Below are 22,952 nucleotides of genomic sequence, written 5' to 3' on the forward strand. Positions count from 1 at the left end.
TCATCAAGAGGCTCTTTAGTTCTTCTTCACTTTCTACCATAAGGGCGATGTCATCTGAGCCTGGCATGCTGCAGTCCATGGGGTTGCAAAGAGTCGGACACAACTGAGCAACTGAACTGAATACAGCATATTAAAAAGCAGAGACATTACTTTGCCTCAAAGGTCCACACAGTCAAAGCTATGGTTTTTCCAGTAGTCATGTAGGGATGTGAGAGCTGGATAATAAAAAAGACTGAGCACCGAAGAATTGATGCTTTTGAACTGTGGTGCTGGAGAAGACTCTTGAGAGTCCCTTGGACTGCATGGAGATCAAACCAGTCAATCCTAAAGGAAATCAACCCTGAATAAATATTCATTGGAAGGACTGATGTTGAAGCTGAAACTCCAATGTTTTGGCCACCTCATGCAAAGAGCCAATTCACTGGAAAAGACCCTGATGCTGGGAAAGACTGAAGGCAGGAGGAGAAAGGGACAACACAGGATGAGATGGCTGGATAGCATCACTGACTCAATGGACATGAGTTGGAGCAAGCTCCAGGAGTTGGTGATGGACAGGGAAGCCTGGCGTGTTGCAGTCCATGAGTTCACAAAAAGTTGGACACGACTGACCAACTGAAAAACAACTTTAAGCAACTGTGTTGCTATTGTACAGGAACACACTTGATTTCTGTATGTTAAACTTCTACTCATCCACATCAACCTTGCTGAAATTTCTCATTTCTTTTAATAGTGTCTGCCAACTGTCTTGTCTTTTCTATGTAGAGTAGACTATACTATCCATGAGCAAAGCTGGTTTCTTATTTTCCCCATCTCCAGTCTATGTATGTACTTTTGTTTCTTTTTCTTGCCTTACTGCACTGGCTGGAACATCAAAAATAATGCTGGAGAAAAGTGATAACAGCAGCATCCTTATCTTCATTCTAGATTTTACAGGATTGCTTCTAATATTTACCACTTACAATTGTTAACATTTTAAGTTAGATAGTCTTTATCAGGGTAAATCCCTTCTTTGCTAAAAGTTTTATCTTGCCTTGAATTCTTTCAAATGCCTTTTGTATATCTACCGAAAGACACTATGACTTTTCCTCTTAATTTACAAACATGGTAAATTACATAATAACTATTCGGACTACACCATCCTTGCATTCTAAAATTAACACAATGTGGTAAAGATGGTTATTTACTGTTTTGTTATATAAACACAGATTCAGCTTGCTTATCTGTAAATTCTTCTCTAAGGTCTTTCATTTTTGGTATCGAGGTAGTACTACCCTCAAAATAACATTGAGGACTTCACTGGCAGTCCCTTGGTTAAGACTCCAGTGCAGAGGGCGCAGGTACCATCCCTGGTTAGACAGACCCCCCATGCCACATGGCTTGGCCAAAATTAATTAAAAATAAATTTTTAAAAAATTATATGGGAAGTATTCCTTTTTTTTTCAGTGAAACAGAATACATAAGAATGGGATTATCTAATCCTTATATATTCATAAAACCACCTATAAAACCATGTTGGCCTAGATTAGAGTTTCTCAACCTTGCACTATTGACATTTCGAGCCAGGTAATTCATTGTTTCGTGGGGGACTGCCCCACGCATTGTGGGATGTTCAGCAGCATCCCTGGCCTCTGCCAACCAGATGATAGTAGCATTCCTTGCCCCAGCTGTGACAACCAAACGTGTCTCCTGACACTGCCAAATGTCCTCTGGGAAAGGAGGGGGCACAGAGTTAGGTGTAAAATCATACCTGAGTGAGAACCAATGGCTTAGATTAACTTTTTTAACTTAAATCAAGCATGAAAGTGAAGTCGCTCAGTCGTGTCCGACTCTCCGCGACCCCATGGACAGTAGTCTGTAGACTGTAACCAGGCTTCTCCATCCGTGGGATTTTCCAGGCAAGAACACTGGAGTGGGTTGCCATTTTGGTCACTTTTTTCCTTGAGTCAATCATAACAGATTATGATTCTAGAAAACTATGCATTTCACCTAAGCTTTCAAATTTATGGGCATAAAACTGTAAACAGTCTGATTGACTATGTTTTTCTTTATTTCTAGTTATTACTCCTCATTTAACTTGCAATTACTTTTCCTTCCTTCCTTTTCTGTTATGATCATTTTGTCTAGAGCTGAACCTAACTGTATTAGTCTTAAACAGCTTTTAGTATTATTGATTCTATTTCATCTTTTTCTCTTTCATTAATTTGTACTCTTAAATGTACTGTTTTCTTCCTTTCACCTATGTTGGGTTTACTGCTTTTCTGTTTCTTAGTCTCTTGTTTTATATAGTATAGATGGGGAAACAGTGTCAGACTTTATTTTTGGGGGCTCCAAAATCACTGCAGATGGTGGCTGCAGCCATGAAATTAAAAGACACTTATTCCTTGGAAGGAAAGTTATCACCAACCTAGATAGTATATTCAAAAGCAGAGACATTACTTTGCCGACTAAGGTCCGTCTAGTCAAGGCTATGGTTTTTCCTGTGGTCATGTATGGATGTGAGAGTTGGACTGTGAAGAAGGCTGAGCGCCAATGAATTGATGCTTTTGAACTGTGGTGTTGGAGAAGACTCTTGAGAGTCCCTTGAACTGCAAGGAGATCCAACCGGTCCATTCTGAAGATCAGTCCTGGGTGTTCTTTGGAAGACATTATGCTAAAGCTGAAACTCCAGTACTTTGGCCACCTCATGCAAAGAGTTGACTCATTGGAAAAGACTCTGATGCTTGGAGGGATTGGGGGCAGGAGGAGAAGGGGCGACAGAGGATGAGATGGCTGGATGGCATCACTGACTCGATGGACGTGAGTCTGAGTGAACTCCGGGGGTTGGTGATGGACAGGGAGGCCTGGCGTGCTGCGATTCATGGGGTCACAAAGAGTCGGACACGACTGAGTGACTGAACTGAACTGAACTGAAGTTCTAAATATTTTCAAATATTTAGCACCTCTCCCCCTTGTGATACTCAGAAAGGTGTTAATTTCCCACATATGTTGTGACATACAGAAGCATTTTAGCTACATGCTATTTCAAATGTTCATTGCATTGTGAATAAAGAACACTGTAAAATACAAATTCTTAGTAACTGAATGAGACTTCTTTCATAACCATGGAAGTGGTCACATTTATAAATGTTCCATAACGTTAAACAGACTTGTTGGATGTATGGTTCTATATTGACCCACTGGGTGAGTGTTCTTTAAACTGAAAGTTACAACCCATTGGTGGCACATAAAATCAGTTTGATAGGTTGTGACCAGCACTTTTTTAGATGAAAGAGACATGTTTTTAGTGTACTTTTCTTTCTTATTTTAAAATCTCTGACATCAAGTCACTCACACAATGGTCAGCATAATATAGTTCAAAGACATCAATTTTTAAATTTCCACCAATTCCAAAACAGTCTCAGACACCTCTAAAAACAATGACTATTCTCTATTTCCTCTTTTTTCTACTTTTAGAATTCTTATTCATTTACATTAGAAATTTTCATAATTTCATGTCTCTTAGAAAACATGAAAGAGAAGTATCACTCTGGGCTACATTCTGAGTAAGTTTCTCAGACTATATTTTGGTTCACTATTTCTGATTGCTTTCTAATTCACTTAGTATATTTTCATGATAAACTGCTGTGTGTGCCACTTCCAGGGAAATATGGCAGGATGGTTCCTCACGGTTACTTTTGTTTTTCCTGAAGTCACTCAGTCGTGTCCAACTCTTTGCAACCCCATGGACTGTAGCCTACCAGGCTCCTCCGTCCATGGGATTTTTCCAGGCAAGAGTACTGGAATGGGCTGCCATTTCCTTTTCCAGATCTTCCGACCCAGGGGTTAAAGCTGGGTCTCCTGCACTAAAGGTTTACCATCTGAGCCACTAGGGAAGCCCCTTTGCTTCTCCTAAAAAAAATTCTAAACTAAGAGTAGAAAGATTAAAAAAAAAAAAAGACAAACCCATTAGAAAAAGAAAATGGAAGAAGCAACAAAAACAATTTTTAGATGCTAGAAAACATATGGGCAACTAGTAATTGATTTAACAGACTCCAGAAAGCAAATTCCTAAGACAGAGTGTGAAAGCAAAAAGCCAACTCAATTTACATTCAGGGCACTGAAGAAAAAACAGAATTGGTAGCACAGTGTAACAAAGAGAAAACTGAAAACAGAATGACTGGTTCAAAGTCTATTTTAAAAGCCCTTTCCAGGTTCCCTCCCCAACTCCTGTTAGACATTAGAGATCTATGCTCTGAAGAAGGTACAACAGTTTCTTATTTGAGGAACGCCAGACTCAGCTAAAGGTGGGAAAATCAAACTGAACTCTTACCCAGCAGACCAAGTGAAGAATTCCAAATAGAATGATGAGATCTCAATCTTCCACCTCAACTCAGCACACATAATTCAAGCAGTAAGTGTCTACCCTCCAGACAGATCAGAAAGCCCTTCTCTGGGCAACCTGGGAAGCCCAGGAGGAAGGACCAGGAAGCATTAAACTGGGATCCACCCAACAAAACAGTCCACCACAAAGTCCACCCATATATTCACAGCTCCAGTCAGCTTTTAAACACCTACTATTTTTGTCTTTTAATTTTTTCATTATGGTTTAATCACAGGATACTGAAATTAGTTCCCTGTGCCTTACAGTAGGACCTTGTTGTTTATCCATTCTCGGTATAATAGTTTCAACCTGCTAGTCCCCAACTCCCAATCCATCCTTCCCCCACGCCCCTCCCATTGGCCACCACAAGTCTGTTCCCTATGTTTGTGAGTCTGTCTCATACGTAAGTTCATCGTGTCATAGTTTAGATTCCACACAGAAGTGATAGCACATGGTATTTGCCTGACTTCACTTAGAATGATAATCTCTAGCCCACCCATGTTGCTCCCAAATGCATTGTTTCATTCTTTTTCGTGGCTGAGTAGTATTCCATTGTAGCATATACACATACCTTCTTTATCCATTCATTATTGATAGACATTTAGGTTGTTTCCATGTCTTGACTATTGTATTTTGGGGGGTTTTTTGGGAGGGATGGCTAACATAAATAGTGTTGCTACAAACATAGGGTACACATCTACTTTTTTTAACACCCACTCTTAATATGAGCAGACCTATCAAGGATCACCGCTCACAGGACTCCTCACAAAAACAATAAACCCAAGGAAAATGGAAAAAATAGCACCTCAGAGAAAGACAATATAAGAACCAGAAAAAGATTTTTTTTAATGTCATTAATATTTTCCCAAAAAGATCAGAAAAGGTCCACGAAAAAGATCAGTAACACAAGAGTTGGAGGACTTTTTAAAAGGCACACTCAGGCAATTAAAAATAAACTTGACAGTAAGAATGAAAAGCTCAATACAAACATAGGAGTATAAAGTAGAGGAAATTTCCCAGAATGTAGAGCAGAGAGACAGAAAAAGATAAATGGGGAAAAAAAATAGAAAGGAGGGGCATACATTTATGAAAAAGACCCTACCACAGCAAGTCTCATACAAAGGATTATGATTTAGAAAGGTTTAGGACTTAAATAGTAACCCTAGAAATAAGAGCTTCAAAACTCTTAAGGAACATTATTTGTACTGAGAATTTTCTATTAAGCCATCAGTCAAGTGTCAGGATATATTAATGACATTTTAGGCTTGAAAAAGCTTCCCTTCCCATGTGCTCCTTCCTAGGGGAGCTAAGAGAAGATAAGCGTGTCAGCCAAAGAAGAAAAAAACATGACATCCAGGAAACAGGGGACTCAACAGAGGAGAAATACAGGGAATGCCCAAATCCGTGGTGAAGGGTGATGCTAGGATGCAGGATGTTAGGATGCCCATCAAATAGAAAGGGCAACCAAACAGATTAACAAATGTCAAACAGCTCTGAAAGAGATTTCTTCAAGAAAACACTGACAGAATTATTGATGCATCTGAAAATATTACAAAGAAGCGGAGGTTGACATAAAAATGCTGAACTATAACTTAATAAGAAAGAGATGCAGAGGGACGTCCCTGGTGGTCCAGTGGTTGAGAATCTGCCTGCCAGTGAAGGGGACATGGGTTCAGTCCCTGGTTGGGGAAGATTCCACACACCGTGGGGCAATTAAGTCCGTGTGCTGCAACCACTGCAACCCGCATGTCCTAGACCTCGCACTCTGCACCAAGAGAAGCCACAGCAGTGAGAAGCCCGTGCACCACAAACAGAATCGCCCCTCTTGCCGCAGCCAGAGAAAGCCCAAGAGCAGCAACGAAGACAAATAAATAATTTTTCAAAAATAAAGAGATGCAGGGAAAAGTAAACATAGGAACAAACAAAGCAGAACTTACATATCAAATACTAAAACCGGAGAAAATAAAAAATGGTGCAGGAAAGAGGCAATCATTCTTTGCCATATAGCTCAGTGAGCAAGATTTATGTAGGCATAGTAACGCAAACCATAACTATTATGCAAGGATGGGAATTCAGGAAGTCAGCATGTCTGTGTGGGGCCAGGAGGAGAGGAGAGAGTAAATTATCTTCTTCCCTGCTGGGAAGTCAACAAGCAATACCTTAACAACAAAAATTCAAGAACTGGCATTAGAAGCCTGTTATTTTTAAAGGTATAAGAAAAGAATCAACTAGAGAGGCCAAGTGATAGCCAGCATGGAGATGAGGAGGAAACAGAGAGGAGAGTTGCGGGGGCAGGGCGGGGATGGGGGGCGCGGTGCCGTTACAGTTCTTAACTTTAAAGACCACACCCACATGGGACTTCCTTGGTAGTGCAGTGGTTACGACTGTGCTCTCAATGCAGGGGGCACAGGTTCAGTCCCTGGTCAGGGACCTAAGATCCTTCATGCTGTGCGGTGCAGCAAAAAACAAAACTACACTCATGCTATGGCTTCCATAAAAACAACAAAAATACATATTTATTTGTTTGTTTCCCAGTTGTTCTTTTCAGTGTCCTTCACGTGCTTGATTCCTTTTTTTATTGTCTGTTCATTAAATATATGCATTTTACAGATTCTATCAGAGTCTCTTCTCATCGAGTTCTAATCATGCTGTTGTATGACTTAGTCATCTGGTTAAAATCCTTTCTCAGGAGCTTCCTAATGTTGGATTATGAGCTCAGCATTGGTGGCGTGTCATCCACGTGAGGCTACTGGGACTTAGTGGAGGTTCTACACTTGCTTCTTTCAGGCATTCCAGGGGTCTTTGCAACATGGAACCAGATCCATGTCAGTATCTCAGCTTGAGGGTTCCTAGGATACCCGGGCAGGATGAGCACCTATATAGGACACCATGGTGTACCCCATGGATTCTCCCTCAGGGACTCCCCATTCATTCCTTCAGCTGCCAGGAATGAGGGCTGCCAATGGCTCACAGCTCATCCCTCTCCTGGATCCGCCCTCTACTGAAGGAAGCTGCCTCTCCCAAGGTCACGCTTCTCCATGGGGCAGCCCATACCAATGACGAGTCTAGCAATCTTGCTTCAATAAGACAATTCTGAATGGCCATCCCGGCTCCAAGTCCCCATGGGACAAGTCTCTGAGATAACAGCACTATCGTTCAACTTCTCCCCCGGCCCAATCCTGCTTCCCTTGCTTCCTTTCAGAAATTCTCCTGAGAGCCTCTCCCAGCCCCCATTCCTAATAAACCTCCTGCAATGACTCTCCAAGTCAGAGTCTATTTCTTAGGAAAGCAACCTATGAAAATTTCAAAAACAAATGAGCACAAGGTCATTCCCATGGTTACAAATTCTAGTAGAAGCCTCCCCACACACAGAGTTGAGTGGTCTTCCTGGGTTGATGGGGGGGGGTTATTCTGGTCCATCTCTTCACTGAAGGTAAAATCCTCTAGTGCATTTACTTTATTCCAAAATCTTAGTTTCCAAAGCCCCTCCTAAGTCTTCCTGCACTCCGGCCTTGGGACAGCCTTAGCTTCTGCATTCATAGCTCTGATTTTCCTTTAATTCTTTCTTGGGGAGGCTGCAGACTGTCCTTTCTCTAACAGACCAGTGATATCTTTTCTTGAGCATCCTATGTGTCTGACAGGTTATTTGCCCTACCCCACTACCCTATCACTTGCTCCAGCGTCCACAGAATCCCCTCCCCATTAGACCCAAGCTTATCAAGGGAATGACAAACTGTCCCAGGCCCTAGGGTTCTCTGTGGTACCCAGAACACCAGACAGGCAACAGGCTCTCGCTAAGGACTGGATGGACACAGCCACAGCCTGGAAGGACACGCAGGAGGAAACAGCAGAAAGTGAGAAACAGCTTTCTTTTTTTTTTTTTCTTTTTTTTTCAGAAACAGCTTTCTTTACTGGGAAAAGGAGAGTCCTCTCCGTCCCTTCAACCTCATCTTCAGCCCTCAGGACGAGGCTCCAGGAAATAACCTCTCGTCAAGGAGGACTCTGCCAGAAACTTCACCTTCAAGGGGAAATCCCCAGAGGACCAGATCACAGTCATTAAGCACAAGCAGACCAGATAACCCCTTCTTGTCCCACCGGCTAACAACTGTGCCTGGAAAGAGCCTGAGAGGCAAAAGGAAAAGCCCTCAGGAGTTTCCCACAGGACTCTGGAAGGCTTGTTAGCAGAGCCCAGACACAAGCAAGGAGGGGGCAAGGACCCACCCAGCCTAATGAGTCCAGAGGGCTCACTGCCCAGCTTCCCTGAGTCAGCGCCGGGGCTGTGCGACAAGGACACCTCTGTGCTAATACACCCTGGCCACATTTTAATTAAAGGCTGTGTGCAGAATGCAGGGAGACGGGAAGCAGAACAAGCAGGCAGCTGCTAAGACCCCTCCTCTACTGTGGGCTGGAAACAACAGTTCGTTGTAAGCCTGGGGACTGGGAAGACGCACCCTCCTAACAGCCATGAGTGAGTCTGGATCAATGGAACCCTGGATCTGTTGGCCCAAGAGGAGGCAGAGGGAGAGGGGAGGGTGGGGGTGTGGGGGGAGGGAGAGATAAGGGCCCTGCATCCCCCATCCCCACTGGCTTTCCCACTTGTTTCCCTTCACTTGAAAAAGCTGCCATTCCTTTTTCTGAGATTTTCACCTACAAACATACATCCTCAACCTGCTGCAGCCACAGTGGCCTCAGCAGGGAGATGTTAAAAACTACTCCAGTCCAACCAGTATCTGAAACATCAGTATCAGAAGCAACTGTCAGAACCGGACATGGAACAACAGACTGGTTCCAAATTGGGAAAGGAATACATCAAGGCTGTATGCTATCACCCTGCATGCTATCACCCTGCTTATTTAACTTATATGCAAAGTACATCATACAAAATGCCAGGCTGGATGAAGCACAAGCTGGAATTAAGATTGCTGGGAGAAATATCAATAATCTCAGATATGCAGATAACACCACCCTTATGATAGCAAAAAGTGAAGAGGAACTCAAGAGCCTCTTGATAAAAGTGAAACAGGAGAGTGAAAAGGCTGGCTTAAAACGTAACATTTAAAAAACGAAGATCATGGCATCCAGACCCATCACTTCATGGCAAATAGATGGGGAAACAGTGTCAGACTTTATTTTCTTGGGCTCCAAAATCACTGCAGATGGTGACTGCATCCATGAAATTAAAAGACACTAGCTCCTTGAAAGAAAAGCTATGACCAACCTAGACAGCATATTAAAAAGCAGAGACATTACTTTGCCAACAAAAGTCCATATCGTCAAAGCTATGGTTTTTCGAGTAGTGATGTATGGATGTGAGAGTGGGCTATAAAGAAAGCTGAGTGCCGAAGAACTGATGCTTTTGAACTGTGGAGTTAGAGAAGACTCCCGAGAGTCCCTTGGACTGCAAGAACAAACCAGTCAATCCTAAAGCAAATTAATCCTGAATATCCGCTGGAAGGACTGATGCTGAAGCTGAAACTCCAATATTTGGCCACCTGATGCAAAGAACTGACTTACTGGAAAAGACCCTGATGCTGGGAAAGATTGAAGGCAGGTGGAGAAGGGGATGACAGAGGATGAGATGGTTGGATGGCATGGACATGAATTTGAGCAAGCTCTGGGAGTTGGTGATGGACAGGGAAGCCTGGCAAGCTTCCCAAACATGGGGTCCCAAACAGTCGGACACGACTGAGAGACTGAACTGAACTAACTGAACCAGCATCTGAGCGCCAACTGTGTTAGGGTCTGAGAAGGCAGACCACAGAAAACGGGGCCCTGCCTTTGAGGAGGGTTCACCGAGTGGCAACACAATGATGTAAGTATCGTGTATCACATTCCTGATACACTGCCCAGTGCCCACCAAGCTCTGGAAACCAAGGGCATTTTTTTTTTCTTTCCATTTTTAAATCATTCTTATTGAGGTATAGTTTACTTACTTATGTACATTTCAGGTATACAACATAGTGATTCACAATTTTTAAGAATTATATTTCCTCCATTTATAGTTATTATAAAATATTGGCTATATTCCCAAAACGCATTTCATCAGAAAACGGAGGGTCAGAGGAGGCTTCCTGGACTAGGGGCTCTTTCATCTCAGTTTTGAGGGATAAGTAAAATTTGGCTAGAAAACAAAACATAGGGGTCAGGAACACAGGGCCTCTGACGCCAAGGGCAGAGCAGGTGCATGGATGCGGGGGCGAAGAGCAGGATGCAGTGTCCGGGGAACTGCAGGAAGCATTTGTGGGCAAGCTTGGCGGGGGGGATGGGAGGAGCCGAGTTCAGCCAGGGAGGAGGGGCAAGATCAGAAGGGGCCTCTAGGTGAGCAAAGGGGCGGGACTAAGATGCTAAGCATCCGTGAGCCGGCATCATCTGTGAGCCGGCATTCTTGGGGTGTGGAGATGAGGCATCACCCTTTGAGTCCACAACCCACAAGGACATGAGGGCAGGAAGGAAGAACCCAGAGGCAGGGCGTGTTGTCAACATGAGGTGCCCAAACCGAATTTCAGCTGTTCCTCCCTCCTGGTTTCCACCTCTCAGAATCAGCATCTCTGGTTATCATTTGTCCCGCGCTCCCCCGGGGAGCAAGTTATCCCCCTAAAGAGGCCCAGGATGTGGCTCACAAACTTCCTGCCCACATCCTCCCCGCTCAGCTCAGCAGCCCAGACCGGCAGTGGTTGGGAAGTTGTTCCGGAAAACTCCCCACCACACTACCCTGGGGAAACAGCAGCTTGGAAAGAGGCCGGGCTCCTTGAAAGATCAGCAAGAATAAGACCCATATCGAACCTAAGTAGCAACGGGGGACTGTAGACACAGGGGCCACACCTGCATTTCCCACGCCCGGAGAACGTCTAGAAGGAAATACAAGACCCTGGCAACAAGGCTTGGCATTGGTGAGGGGTAACTGAGAAAAAGTTGAGGATGGGAAAGAGATCGGCACTGTGTACTTCCGGCCTCATGAACTTTCATAATGTGCACGTCCTTCTTTCATCAAGAAAAATAAGCAAGAACAGCGAACAACAGGAAGGAGCAGAATGGAAGCCCCCTAAGTCTTTAGGGAAATGGTGTAGGGGCTGGGTCTTAGGTTCAGCCGCAGGAGCAGTGAGGGTCTCACAGGCATCCTGACCTAATGCAGGTGGGACACCAAGGGGAAAACTGGCATGAAGAAAACACACCGAAGAATGAATAAAACTACTCTGGGAAATGAGTCCTTATGGCTGGTGAGGCCCTCAAAGGATTCAGCCACATGAAGGTCTACCAGAAGATGAGTTTTGCTGAAAGATGCCAGCTCCAGTCCTGAGAAGCTGGGATATCTGAGTAAGGGGGGGCAAAGGCCAGGTCAGGCCACACATTTTAAGCCACTGTAACTCTTTAGATGTCTCTCTCAGGGCACCAGAGGGCCACTGGAGAGTCTTTTGCCTTTCCCACCTCACACATGTGTCAGTTGAGAGATACCATAATAAATTCCTAGACATATTTTGCTGAGTTTATAAAAGCACCTATAATTTCATTTTATCTCTCTCTCAACCCTTGGCTGCTGCTGCTACTAAGTCTCTTCAGTCGTGTCCAACTCTGTGCGACCCCATAGATGGCAGCCCACCAGGCTCCGCCGTCCCTGGGATTCTCCAGGCAAGAACACTGGAGTGGGTTGCCATTTCCTTCTCCAATGCATGAAAGTGAAAAGTGAAAGTGAAGTCGCTCAGTTGTGCCCACCTCTTAGCAACTCCAGGGACTGCACCCACCAGGCTCCTCTGTCCATGGGATTGTCCAGGCAAGAGTACTGGAGTGGGGTGCCATTGCCTTCTCTGCTCAACTCTTAGACTCACAAATTAAAAATAAAAAGAATAAGTATACTTATTCCACCATTTTTAAGGGTTAAGAGTTTATACAACAATCAGATACATTATTTGTAAACCCCCAAGTATAGAAACCACTCCTTTCAGAAAATTTTCCAATTCTTAAGTCTACTGATTCACAAAATTTTTGAGAGAACTTTTTCTGAGAAGATCTTGGTTTGAATTTTTTTTTCAAAGTGGAACTGTGTATCTTAGGAAAGGTTTTCCCCTGAGAATGTTTCAAATAGATCTTCACTTCCCACAGAACATGTATTGAGTGCCTAAAAATTAACTCACACTCATTCAAACCTCAGAGTCAGAATGCACTTTCCTAAATCATTCTAACAAAGACATCAATGATGTCGAAACCCTGAATTGTGAAACAGAACTTCTGTTCTCTTTCTAACCTCATTATTAAAACAGATTTTTTAAGGTTTGTTCATAACAGGATTGCCATTTTCCATGCTGCCTACCGATTATAAACAGAAGTAATTTTAAAGCCAAACTAAAACTCTCTCTGAAATATTCAAGATGTATTACCATCTGGTTTTATATCAGCATTTGAGCAGGTCCAAAAATCACTACATTACCAAGGATTCCCAAAAATAGTTCATCTCCCTTTCAAAGCACATATTCCTCTCAAAATACTTTCAAAGTCACAAACTTTGAAAACTCACCTAATTTTTCAGACTATACCAGACATCCATTTACATCATCCATTGTATGTCAGACATCCTGTATCCATACTTACATGTGTAAGTGATTTATCACCGATCACTCAGTAATACTAAACAAAGCTATTTTTATCATTGGGTCTTTTAGAAACTACTGATTTGTGAAAATAAAGTGTACCTGATTACTTGGAAGCTGGTAGGAAGTGAAGGATAATAGTCTTTATTTGCAAATGTACACACTGTGTAAAAATATGAATCTTTCCAGTCCTGAAAAAAGAGGCATCCCCAAAACTTACATATATCCATCAGCCTCATTTCCAAACACAAAAGAGACAACAGCATTTCTCCAGAGGATGCTCAGCTCAAAACCAGCATGTACAATTAAAGAGGAAATGGCAGATAAGGAGATAAAGATGGGTTTCTGACTGAACAAGCCACAGAGTTCCAAGAAAGGCCCTTAGTAAGAGAATGGCCATAGGATTATCCAGTTGTCTTAAATAGATTTCAATTGTTTATAAAATAAATAAGACCTAAATCTGGTATCTAAACAAATCTTTAGATGAAATTTATTTCTAAGAAATCTTTTGCTTCCCCCAACTTAAAAAAAAATTGCATTTTAGAAAATGTTTCTCAGTTCATTCATTCAACCATCTTGAATACTGATTTCCAAGTAAAAATGGATGTTCATCCTGCCCCGAAGAGTTTACCATCCAGTAGTAGCAAGAAGACGTGACAATAAATACCGTCCTCTACTCTTCACCATGACTATCACCTCCTGGCAACACACACCACCACACTCACACACACCACACACATATGCACACACGGGCACACACTCCACACTTCTCTGCCATGTCACAGCACTGCATTCCATAGCAGTTCTCTGGTTCAACCTGACCATTTCATTGGATACAACAGCTGTTCACCAAGCCAGCCTATTCCATTTTATCCCATCTCTCTGTCAACTACCTCCTTGCAGAATAGTGAGGGCTCCTTCTGAGCCTTTTTAAAAAATACATTTACTGTGCTTTCTGAAACATACCATTTTCCTTTAAATACTAATTTAAACAATTTCAAAAGTCAGCTTATATTGCTTAATCTCTATTGACTTTCTTCCCCTTCAAAACTGTGAAAAGGATTGAGCAAAAGTCTATCAACATGTAAGTGATGTTTTAAAAGTTTTTAATATTTCATATTACAAATAGATTTAGGGAACTAAAGAATAAAACCAACAACCCTAACAATGCAGCCAAAGACCACCTCGAAGGTCTAAAATATAAAACACACACATGTGCACACACAGTAAAGTTACTCTAGTTAAAATGAGAAAATACATAGTTTAGCTTTTACATTTTTTGGTTTAACTGTACCAAAACAAATTGAAAGCAACTTGGGAACAAATTAATGTACCACAGAAAGCAACAAAAATCATGATGCCATGTATACCCCAATGCCAACATCTAATAGACAAGAAGTTACAGGAGTTAAATTATTTGCTATAAAAAGGGGATAAAATCATTTTAAAGAGAAACAGAACCCTTTTCATAAAGCAATACTATAAGTGCATATGCATTATGCAACAGTCTTTTCCTATTATAAGAAATGGAACAAAATTTTTAAGATAACCCAGCTGAACAGGCATAATATGGAAACCCAAAATTTCCTAATTTTTTTCTTATTCTGATTAAGCACATCAAATGTAGGATTCTTCTCCCAAAGGAAAAACTTGCTCAGTATTTCTCCACATTCAGGTCCTCACTCAAACAATCACATTATAAAGTCATAACAGCTCTATCACTCAGAGTAACTATTATGCTGTTTGTAAATCACTTCCCTTCCTGCCATTCCTCTTTCTTTACATATGTAAATCACAGGGTCAGATTTGGAGCCCACCACCAGCCACCGCAACCAAATTATCCTCCAGGGATGTCAGTAGGGCTGTTACTCTTGTTTCAGGATTTTTTTTTTTAAAAAAGGAAGGAGTAGCTATTTTCAGGGATCAGAATTCCTCTTGATGAGATTTTTGGCTCACTGATAAATGCTTCTACCCTGAAATTATCCTTGGCTGCTAAATAAGTGGCAAAAAAAAAAAAAAAAAAAAGCCAAGATGTGGTACAGTGTTTCCAAATAGATATCGCTTCAAGGAATATACACTGAGTTTTGCAAGGAACACTTGGTCAAATTCTAATATTCCCCCATGGGAGCCAACACCAATTTCCAGCAGCAGCTCTAACTGTGCAGAATGGAATTTTAAAAACACACAGGGTAGTATATTCCAGCAGACACAGCCCTTCCTTCTCCTACTCTGCAGTTGTCACATGACACATTTTGTATGATACTCATTACCCAGAATATAAATCTGTTAAGGCCATAAATTAATCACAAAATGCATATCATATATTCTTTTTCCTAGCATTAAAAAGAAAAAAATCACTGTGGATTCCAGCAAGGTTGAGCTGAAGCTGAATGTCACTGCTTAAGCTTGTGAATCACTGCACATTAATAAGAATAAACAGCACATGCACATTTCTATAGGCTGCAAATGTTAGTAGAGAAAATGCATGTCATGGGGCTTCCTAACAGGGAAACTGGATTATCCATGGGCAGAATGCGGTCAGTTTTCTTAGTCCTTCTCGATTATGATAAATATTTTTGTTTCCAAGTCCACTGAAAACTTGCAAGGGGATCCTCCCATTTTTGTTTCATTAAAATGTTCAGATGATTTTATTCTAAACCTCAGGCAAATATAATTCAGGGGTGGGGGTGGGGAGGAGAGGTCGTACTACAATATTACACTCATCTGGTAGCATGAGGTTCAAAATACCAGTCTCAAGGATATATATTTGTTACATGTCAGCCCAGGCTGAAGGCATCCACCAAGAGAATATTTTCACTATTTCAGCTGGCAGCCAGAATTGACTGCCACAAACGCGCATACTGATTAGAGCCTAGACTCCCAGTCTTCTTAACTACCTCTCGCCTCTGCAGAGGAGAGAAGCCATTTTACTAATTTATAAGCATGTGACTATGTAACCATCGAAAAAAAATTTACTCATCAATAACAGTCAACTAAAAGCAAAAGTGCATCCCATAGGAGTCGAGAATAAAACCGACAACACCCATAAACTACATCAATCAGCAAGACTGAATACTCACTAAAGGCAGCCACCGCCAGAGCCAGTGTGACAATAATGGAGAACCAGGAGACCCACAACGCCTTCTTTCTGTAGTTCTGGGCTTCATGAGGTTTTAGCCGAGTGCTGCTTTCTAGTAAGCCTGACAAATACAAGGAGAAAAGGAAGTTAGGCATTTCCTTATTAAGAAACCCACAACTAGAGCTATATGTTCTTATCCAAGGATTATAAACCAACAGCCTGTGGGCCAAGATTGGGGGGGACTGTTAATTGAAATATAGTTGATTTATAATATTGTGCTAGTTTCAGTGTGCAGCAAGGTGAGTCAGTTATCCAAGAGGTGTTTTAGGAGAGTGGCATGGAAATCAAGCTTTGGGGCATCTCTTGAAAGATCGCTGGCTCAAGCGTATCTGGTTCATGTTCCCACAGGGAAATGCCAGCTGTCTTCTTTATAAAGGAGCCTGCCAGCCCACCAACCTCTGACCTGAGGACATATGACCCCAGCCATGCCCCTGCCCCTGTGTTAACTCCCTTGGCTCACGGACTCAAGCAGGTGCAGCTCCTTCTAACAAAGACTTTCGTTAAGAAAACAGCATGAATAGCCCACATCTGGTTGGGCTTTTGGGCTCCTCAACTGCAGCACCAATTTGCGTTGATCCACCATCCTGGCCGGTACTGGTGGACTGGGTTTTGCCCAAAGCAATGAGTCATGGAATACAAATACCCTCGCGGCTCCCCTCATTAATTAACAGAAGGACCATTTCTCTTTAACCACAACGAACAGCCAGCTGACCTAAATTACATGCCATGTTTTCTTCTCTCCTCTTTCTGCTCTATAGTATCTATTCCTTTGTATCAAGCTTATGTCAAAAAATTCTCAGACTAAGTGGGGTAAACCTACTAAAACTAGGGGCCTCTTCCCAGGCATGCCACATACAATAAAGGTTTGATTTCATCTCCTATGCTTTCGACACTGAGTCCTCAACAACAGAAATACAGGATGCCTCTGAGACAATGCCCAAGTTTCAACAGCCTTGAGTCAAAGTATAACATCAGTATGATCTTGATGGACATTTTTTCTTCTCCTTTAAAAAGAGATCATATACGGCATCTCTTAGTTGCATGGAGAACCAAATTCTCAGCCCAGCATCCCACTGGTGGCTAAAATGGTAAAGAATCTGCCTGCAATGTAGGAGACCTGGGCTCCATCCTTGGGTTGGGAAGATCTCCTGGAGGAGGGCATGGCAACTCACTTCAGTATTCTTGCCTGGAGAATCCCCATGGACAGAGGAGCCTGGCGGGCTACACTCCATGGGGTTGCAAAGAGTCGGACACAACTGAGTGACTAAGCACACATTCCACATAAACAGGACACCATCTCTAGCCAAATAACCCATTATATACTTCGTAGAGGTGGAACAGCCTTATCACAACTGCTCCAAATGATGAAGAAACTGGTAGTCAGGGTTTAAGCACCCATGTGTAAAATACTACACAGCATGCAACAAATCACACTTACACATTGCGTAAAAAGGCATCTTCCCACTAGACTGACTGGGCACCACATTAAGCACTGGGCTACTGAGAACTGCATCATGTTTGAAATATAACAAGTTCAGTTCAGTTCCGTCACTCAGTTGTGTCCGACTCTTTGCGACCCTGTGAATCGCAGCACACCAGGCCTCCCTGTCCATCACCAACCCCCGGAGTTCACTCAAATTCATGTCCATCGAGTCAGTGATGCCATCCAGCCATCTCATCCTCTGTCGTCCCCTTCTTCTCCTGCCCCCAATCTCTCCCAGCATCAAAGTCTTTTCCAGTGAGTCAACTCTTCGCATGAGGTGGCCAAAGTACTAGAGTTTCAGCTTTAGCATCATTCCTTCCAAAGAAATCCCAGGGTTGATCTCCTTCAGAATGGACTGGTTGGATCTCCTTGCAGTCCAGGGACTCTCAAGAGTCTTCTCCAACACCACAGTTCCCAGTTCCATTAACTACTGAGATCACAAGTCCTGAACAACAGGGAAAAGTCATGAAGCCTGGTTAGTGAGTCCAGTGTACAGCCGGATTTTTTTAGTCATTGAAACCTGCAGACACATTTACAACCAAAAGGGAGATGAATTTGCAAAAGGTAGGTATAAACTCGATCACCTCACTGTAAAAATCTCACCAAACCTTCCTTTAAAAAATGCACTTGGACAGAAAAAAGAAAAACCTCCCATCACATTATGCCCTGGGTACAAATGATTTCAAACTGTCCCTTGGTCTACTTCTTTTTGTCCCTTTGCCTATTTCCCTAGCTGCTAAAAACACCCATTTTAATTTTCAACTGCAATCACCCTTGATTCCAGTTTAAGCTACAACCAAAAATATTATGCAGGTCCCACTGACTCCCTATAATTTATTTCCCTTTTCCCAGATGACACAGAAATCTTTCTTTCATCCTGGCCAATTGATTTTCAACAGAAGTGAAGCTGTAACATTTAAGTACTGACTCAAGTAAGCAGTTCATTTGCTGGGTACTTTGACAGCAACAATCTCAAGAGGTTATCCACTGGGGGTGAAAAAACAAGGTTCCTTCTAGAAGATTTAATTTTCTAAGAGAAACAACCATGATCTGGGTTTCTGATTCCAACACATGACATTTATTTTTTCCTTCCAAAGCCAGCTGTTTCCAACAATGTGACTGGAGCTGACTGCACGGCCAGTGAACACACCTCACCCCTGAGGGGGCCAGCACTCCCCTTGGAGGAGTGTGGGCTGCCAGCTCACCTGGACTGCACTGTCCTGCTAAGGTGGTGCAGCATTGCACCTAATCAGCAGGATTGATAGTTCTTCCCCAGACCTGATCCTGTATGTGCTTCCCCATGAGAAGTTTCAAACTTTAAACACCGGAGTAAATGTAACGGAGACTGTCCAGGAAGGGAGAAACTTTCCCATTCCTATTCAACTTTCACTTGCTTCCTACTAGTTTTCCTTGCTAAAAATAGAGCTAAAACCTAGAGTGGATGACTCTCCACTCCTCAAAGGGAAGTGGGATATAATGATCTATGAAGACCTGGCTTATAAATGAATTGTCTGCACACAGGTTCCTCTACCTCCCCCCTCCAACCTGTGTTAGCTGCATGCACATGTGCAAGCCAGAGATGTGACGAGAATTTCTAAAATTTTCAGGAAGCTGTGTTTCAAAAGTAGAAGAAAGGTAGCACAGCCTACAGAACCCAAGGCAGGTCTCACATTTGCTCACATGGCTGGCTCCTACAAGAAAGAGGCCTTTAGTTGGCCTCCACCTTCAAATTGTTAATCTCACTCAAATTTCACCTATTTGTAATTTGGACCCTGGCATAAGGTAAGCATAAGTAAGCATAAGGGTTTTATTAATGAAGGACTGATACTGCGGTTGAGGAGATGCAAATATACACAGGGAGGTTGAAGCCATCAGTCATTTCCATGCTAGTATGAATTAGTTCCCCGCTTTCTCCTAAGAACTGGTCATGCTTGGATTCTCAGAAAGAAGGGGAATATTCATTAGATAGGAAGGCAGCAGAAAATGCTGAAGCAGATAACACTCTTAGGGCCCTAAGCCTTGGGGCAGAATGATGGGAAACACTTGTGGGGAGAAGAGTGGGCATTGAAAGGGAGGGTGTGGAAATGCCTAAGACAAACTTGGCCTATGTTTTGTTTGTTTTAGTCAGTCTTGGACCACAAAGCTCTTGCTCCCTGAACTACAAGGCTCAACCAAATGGCACTGCAGTTACTGACAATATGAGCTAGCTAGGTTTCTGGGAACCAGCCACATCACTTCTATGGGGGGAAAAAAAAACCTCTAAAGTTCCCAAACACTAGATTTTTATAAGCAAGCCTTTGATCAAAGTTAGATTGAGAGTGTTAACAGGGTCCTGACAGCTCAGAAGGAATTTATGGCAAGAGAGAAGGCCAAATATGGGTACAGAACCAGGAGTCCACCCTCCCACACACCCATAGGTAGGTATTTAGGTTTAGAAGACAAGCAAGCCAGGCATGATGTAGAGATACATAGCAGGCAGCTGCCGAGGCCTCCTCCTCCCCAAAGCCTCTCACTATTGGGAAAAATATAGCAGTAGTAGCAATCAAACCATTCCCAAGGGATACAAAAAAAAAAAAAAATCGATATTTAAAAGATGCAGCCCCATAAGAAAAAATAACACAAAAATATTTTAAGAAACCTCCCTAGATAAGCTTCTGATTTATTTAATAGAAATGACTCATTCAGCATTAACTCTTGGCTACCAGGAACGGGTCAAACAGAATAATGTCACTCTGACTTTCAGCTTTCAAGGCCACACCAAGCCGGGTTCTTTGGGGGACAGGACTCATCTTAACAGACTGGCAGTGTGTGACAGCAGCGCTTTCACACAGTGACAGTTTATGAACAGTGAATGCTTTCATGCAATAACATAATGGAAAATAAAATTCAGTTGACCAGTGAAAAATAACCTTAAGAATGAATTTAGATGGGCTTTTTACGCTTGAGCCCGAGCTACAAAATGACACTAAATATTAACTTGCCCTAGCACGTTTTTCCCCTCCTATTCTTTTGTGAGATAGGGAGAAATAGGCCAGCTTGATACAGACGACCTGCAATGCTACAAAAATAAGCCCATCCCAGAGTTCGGTCTTTCTTCAATACAAAAATTTTAAATCCTACAGCATCAGTTGCAGAGAGAAAGGTAATTAACACGATCTACAATAAAAATGATAGATTTTGTTGGGTGCTTGTGATGTCACCCATCATCAGCTCGAAAATGATAATCGAGTTAGGTGAGAATAGGAGGAGAAACTGCAACATAGGTGCGGAACTCGTTGCAACCGGAGTGGCTCCAGTTCTCGCCCGAGCATCCCTGCCGATTCTCTGGGAATTGCCGCTTCCATGTCATTCTGTTTTTCACATGCTACAGTTTAAAATTTCTAAGGAACGAGATCGTGCCTCCGAACACTAAACCGGAATAAAAATGTACAGGAGATACCAAGAATATACAGAAACCTGCTAAGACTGAAATATACAAATCCGCCACAGCCAACAAAATAAGGCTTCCAAGAACAGGGGGTGGAGGTGGCGACTAGCCGCTCCCCCCGGAGCGGCCGGCTGTCAGAATCCCGTTTCGGCCACTAACCGGTTTTAGCAGAGCCATTGAGTCTTTTTGAGGGGGCCGATTTGGATTCGATTCTGCAAGAAACAAAAAAGGTACAGACGTGGCCAAGAAGCGGGCTGAAAGGGAACTAGGGAGGGGAAAAAAGAGAAATGTAGGAGGAGATAGACATAGGAATGAATAGGGCAGTCTCTCGCGTTTTATGTGGGCAATTCAAAGGGGTAACCGGCTATCTGTCGGAGGGTCGGGCTTGGCCTCCTGGGATAGGGACGTTTGCCAGCATCCAGGGATTTTGAAGGGGCTGGGATGCGCGCTCCGAGAACCACCAGGTTCCAGCGGCATCCATCCAGGATCAGTGGTCCAAATCCAAGTGTCCCAGTCCTCTGTATCGGCAAACAGCGGGGCAGCGACCCACGATAAACTGGGTATCCAGTAAATGAGGGTCGGAGGTCACCCGACTCCCCTTCGCCGGGGCAGTCGCCCCTCGAAGCTGAATCCGCATAAGTTAGTTCTCACTGGTTAACCCACGGAGCCGAACGGGGTTTGGGAAGGAGCATGCTCTGAGCTCAGGACCCTCCCAACTGAGCGCGACCCGCAGTCAACCGGGAGCGCTCGGCTCGGAAAGCGGAGGGGGGGTAAAAAAAAAAATCACACACACACACACGCCTCCAGGAAACTTTTCCAGTGGGCGCTGGAGGAGCCAAGGCTGGCCGAGAGGAGGGTGCGGGCCCCGGCGGGGTCTCCCAGGAGGCAGTCGGGTTCTCGGGTTCCGGCGGAGGCGCCGCGACTCGGGCGGTGCCGGCCGCGGAAGGTGGGGCTGCCGCCCTCAGCTCTGCACGCTTTCGCGGGAAGTCGGAGCTCCGCGCCCCAGCGCGCTCCGAGGCGCCGAGCCCGGCCCCACCCGCCAGCGGAAAGGCGGGCCCCGAGCAGCGGCTCCTCATCGCGCCCGCCCGGCCGGGGAAAGGGGCCGGGCCAGGGGAAGGGGCCCGGGGCGGCGCGCGCTCACCTCGGTCCTCCAGCCCGTCGCTGAACTGGCCGCTCTCGCTGATACGCAGCTGCCGCTCCTCCTCGGGCTGCGGCGGCTCGCGCGCCGGGGAGCTCAGCGGGCCGGAGGCGGTGGCCAAGGGCGCGTGGCCCCTGGGCGGCGGCGGGACTGCGGGACCCGGGGTGCTGCGGCGCTCGCTGCCCGCGGCCGTCTCCATGGCGCGGGGCGGCGGGTCCGGGTGGCGACGACGAGCGCGGCGGGGACTCGAGTTAGAAGTGCGAGGCGCCGCGGCTGGGAGCGGGCGGAGGGACGGACCGACCGCGCGGGCGCCGCGGAGTGGAGGTGCGGCGGCGGCAGGGGGCGGGGGGGTGTGCGGGAGCCGCGCGGCTCGCGTGGCCGGTGGCAGAGACTCGGGCCCAGCAGCAGCTGCCGCGCTCCGCCCCCGGGGGCAGGTGCGTGCGGCAGGGACCCGCCCCGAGGCCCCGGCGCCGGAGCCCGCGCCCCGAGGCCGGTGGGGAGGGAGGGATCCGGCCAGGCCTGAAGCCCGGAGGCTCGGGGGTGTGGGCTGGACTACTGGGAAAGCCGGGACCGGCAGAAACCCGGGCAGGGCCTGCTGAGGGTGTGATGGGAGACCCGCCCCACTCGTGCCGCGGGATGGTGAGCAGAGGAGATCGCCTCGGACCCGCTTCCTTTACTGTCCGAGAAGGCTGCGCCCGCGCTTGGTTAGGAAAGCGGTCAGCGCCCTAATGTGGCACCCTTCTCTGGCGCTGCACGGGCTTCACAGACTAAGCAGGGTCTCCTGCCTGGGCTGCCATCCTCATCGCCCATCTCAGGAGAACGA

General features: G+C 44.7%; 1 protein-coding gene across 1 annotated transcript in view; it reads right to left on the minus strand.

The window, feature by feature from the left end:
• Positions 1–22,422, minus strand: part of TMEM163 (transmembrane protein 163) — a 272,759-nt gene extending 250,337 nt beyond the window's left edge. Inside the window, exons 1-2 of the mRNA XM_018062098.1 lie at positions 22,133–22,422; positions 16,023–16,142 (exon numbers count right to left, since the gene is read on the minus strand). Coding sequence (XP_017917587.1) covers positions 16,023–16,142; positions 22,133–22,328 — 316 coding nt within the window. The 5' untranslated portion in view covers positions 22,329–22,422. The remainder of the gene's footprint in view (positions 1–16,022; positions 16,143–22,132) is intronic.

The sequence above is a fragment of the Capra hircus genome, chromosome 2 (genome assembly GCF_001704415.2).
Source record: "Capra hircus breed San Clemente chromosome 2, ASM170441v1, whole genome shotgun sequence".
Lineage (NCBI taxonomy): Eukaryota > Metazoa > Chordata > Mammalia > Artiodactyla > Bovidae > Capra > Capra hircus.